The following is a 3,215-nucleotide window of genomic DNA, read 5'->3' as shown; positions in this document are numbered from 1 at the left end:
AGGCTTGATGTTGTTGTTGTTGTTGTTGTACCTTTTCTGTAAAATTTTTTAAATAATGAAACATTGATAAATAATCTCACTTATATTTTCCCAAATTTCTATGCATATAAACCTAGACCATTTTAATTGTACTAATATTTAGATTTATTCTGTTTCTTGCTGAGCCACAAAAAATTTAACAATTAACATAATGCTAAACGAACTATGTTTTCTACCTGAATTTTATTATGAGAACTCTTTGAAGACTTAACTAATTTCATGCTTCATTTTAAAATTTAAAAATTATATATATATATACTCTTATTTTATAATTTTTATTTACAACAAATAAATTAAAATAGTGAACACGTCGAAATAAAAGTCCATATAATGTACTTATTATATATCTTATGCTTTAATCTTTTAATTATCGTGATTGTGAGATTTTAATAGAATATTATACACGCAAATAAATTAACATCATCAGCAATGGAAAAATTTATAAAATCATATTATACTAGAATATTTAATTTTATTATAGTCTTAAATAGTTAAATGTAAGAAAATGGTTGTTGATTATTTGTTTGTTTTTTTCCTTTGTTGAGTGAAAAATATTACTCAATTCTAAATACATTACATAATCCAAGATTTCAATTTGAGCCGTCAACGATCCCATCTTTCTCTATTCGACCTTCCACCGTATCAAGAAAAACGACCTCTTCAACGCCGTCGATCCGACCTCTACCACCGGCAAAATTTTTCTCTCCGTTTTGCGGTGGCGCCAGCGCCAGCTCCGCTGTGGTCTCCCTGAACTTGGCATATATATCTCCCTTATAGAAATTCCTAGTCCTCACAACCAAAAGAAGCGAAACCATCGCGCCCATCACAGTAGCCGCCGTAATAATAAGAAAAGATAACTGAAAACACTTCACTCCAATACAAGTCGAGTCATTTACATCGCCGGTCACCGCCGTTTTGTTCTGTCTAGCCGCCTCCCTGTCGTATAAACGCCCTGCCACTCTTACGTTCAAAATATAAGACCCAACTGGGCTCGCTATGCCGCCTAAGTTGTAGAGCGTAGAGTAATATTTAAGCCCAAATACTTCAGAAATGATCGCAAAAAGTAACGGCCACTGAGCGCCGAAGCAGAATCCGATGATGACCGACGCGATGTAGAGCGAGTTTGGGACTCCAAAAGCTATGAGAAGATGCCCCGCGCATGCCAAGAGGAGAACCAAAGTAAGCATAAGTGGTCGTGAAAAATTGTATTTTTTTAAGAAAATCTCAGACAAGAAGCCCGCTGCAAGTCTTCCCATCGCGTTCCAGATGCTGACCAGAGAAACAAAAGTGCTTATGCTTTTAGAAGGGTAGCCTAAAGATTGGCCAATCTGCCCCAAATTGTCGATGGCAGTCAAGGTTCCCCCAACGCCACAGATTGTTGAAAAAAATAGGACGATCATGTCTATGCTGAATAAGGCTTGTAGAATGGTGTAGTCTTCTCCCCTAGCTGGCGGCCGGAACATTTTAGTTATGGTTGCAAGAGCAGTCTTCTTAGGTAGCTTGTCCTCTAGCGATGTCTCAACGGAGGTGTTGGAGCTTTCGTTGACTGTCGTGACTATTACGGGAGTTGGTGGTTTAGTTTCACTCTGTTCCAGCTGGTTGCTCTGCTTCTTCAAAATGTTTAGTTCTTCATTGATGACAACAACGACGGGGAGAAACAGAAGGAAGATGACAACAGCACCATTCGCTATGTATTCTGCGCGGCTGAAATTTGTGACCTTTTCGAGCACAATGAAAACGAGAAGGTACCCGCTGAGCGCAACCGTGAGGTACAGAAAGTAGTAAAAAGGTCTGGTTTTGACAGTTTCGGAGCCGCGCGGTGGCTTCATAATGCGAATAGTGTAAACAAAAAAAATAGAGATCGCAGCCGGAAGCCAAGCGATGAGTAGCACAAGTGACTTAGAATCGTCTCCATAGAAAGCAGGATACAGCTGTGTGAGAATAGCTCCGCTGAGTCCAACGAAACATTTAAGCAAACCAAGAACGATGCCGCGGCTTTCAGGGAAGTTTTTAACACAGGTCACTAAAGCACCGGTGTTGGCGAAGGTTTGGGAGTTGGCACCGATACATATGAAGAGGCACATCTGCCAAACTGGAGGCTTAGTTATGCGGGAGATGATGGCGAGGTAGATCATGAGATAGCCGAAGAGATTCATAGCGGCGCCGAGAAGGAGGACGACGAAGGGAGGGGCGACTTCGTTAATGAGGCCGGAGACGATGCCGACGTTGGCTCCGAGGTCCTTGAAGAAGGAGAGGGTGTTGAGGGTTTGTTGGTTGTAGTGGAGGGAGGATTTTAGGACGGGGGAGTAGATGCTGAAGATGTAGGTCGCGCCGGCGGCTGACAAGATGAGGAAGCAGGCGTAGACCATGAACCAGCGGCCTTGGATTACTCGGGTGGTAAGATAGAGTGGGCCGCCGGGGACTGCCATTCTCCCACTCTCTCTCTCTCTCTCTCTCTCTCTCTCTCGGGTTTGGACTTTAAGAGGATGCTGAGGATAGATATAACGACGGAGGGGAACGGTGATGAGCATATGAAGACAAAAGGAGAAGAAAAAGGAGATATGGATTGACTTTGAACTGTTGACTTTACAACTTTGCTCCATCTTAAATGCTAATGTAGATCGGATCGGATTTTGAAATCGTAAAATTAAAAAACTTATGCAATAAAAATATACAAGAACAGTTTAGAAATATAAATATATTAATTTATTTTAATTAAGTACAATGTATAATTAATTCGCATAATACTTATCTTCAAATAAATTTAAATTTAAAAATTCATTCTTAGCAATAACTTGATCAAATTATTCTGATTTATTTGCTTCTAAAAAAATTAAATTCAGCTTATAATATTTAGAATGAATTTTATTTATAAATTAAAGGGCTGAACTATTTAATCGTTTTTAAAAGTAGCATTTTTCTGATTTGAAAAATCATTTAGTCTTCGTTTGGGACGGTTTTCTTATTGCTTTCTAAAATGGAGTTTTAGTATAATTTTTTTTTTGAACTAAAACTCCGTTTTAGAAAGCATTAAAAAAGCCGTCCCAAATGACACCTTAATTTGGTTGTTGCTAGACCCAAAAGCTTCGAATGGTCCAATGATTACTACAATTGGAAGCGTTCCATTCATTCTTTATTTAACTTATCCCATTAATTCAAAGCAAAATTATGTTGGA

General features: G+C 38.9%; 1 protein-coding gene across 1 annotated transcript; it reads right to left on the bottom strand.

Annotated features, from left to right (window-relative positions):
• Nucleotides 1-494: 494 nt before the first annotated feature.
• On the bottom strand, nucleotides 495-2,500 carry LOC110112887. Its single transcript, XM_020845270.2, has one exon. It carries the CDS (start codon nucleotides 2,466-2,468, stop codon nucleotides 630-632), a length of 1,839 nt encoding a protein of 612 aa, XP_020700929.1. The 5' UTR covers nucleotides 2,469-2,500; the 3' UTR covers nucleotides 495-629.
• Between the last annotated feature and the right edge of the window lie 715 nt (nucleotides 2,501-3,215).

Source organism: Dendrobium catenatum, unplaced genomic scaffold (genome assembly GCF_001605985.2).
Source record: "Dendrobium catenatum unplaced genomic scaffold, ASM160598v2 fragScaff_scaffold_1017, whole genome shotgun sequence".
Taxonomy (NCBI): domain Eukaryota; kingdom Viridiplantae; phylum Streptophyta; class Magnoliopsida; order Asparagales; family Orchidaceae; genus Dendrobium; species Dendrobium catenatum.
Note: the sequence above shows the minus strand (reverse complement) of the source record. Positions and strands in the feature narration are given on the sequence as shown.

Coding starts and splice junctions, on each gene's coding strand:
- LOC110112887 (XM_020845270.2), bottom strand. CDS start 2,468: ATGGCAGTCCCCGGCGGCCCACTCTATCTTACCACCCGAGTAATCCAA.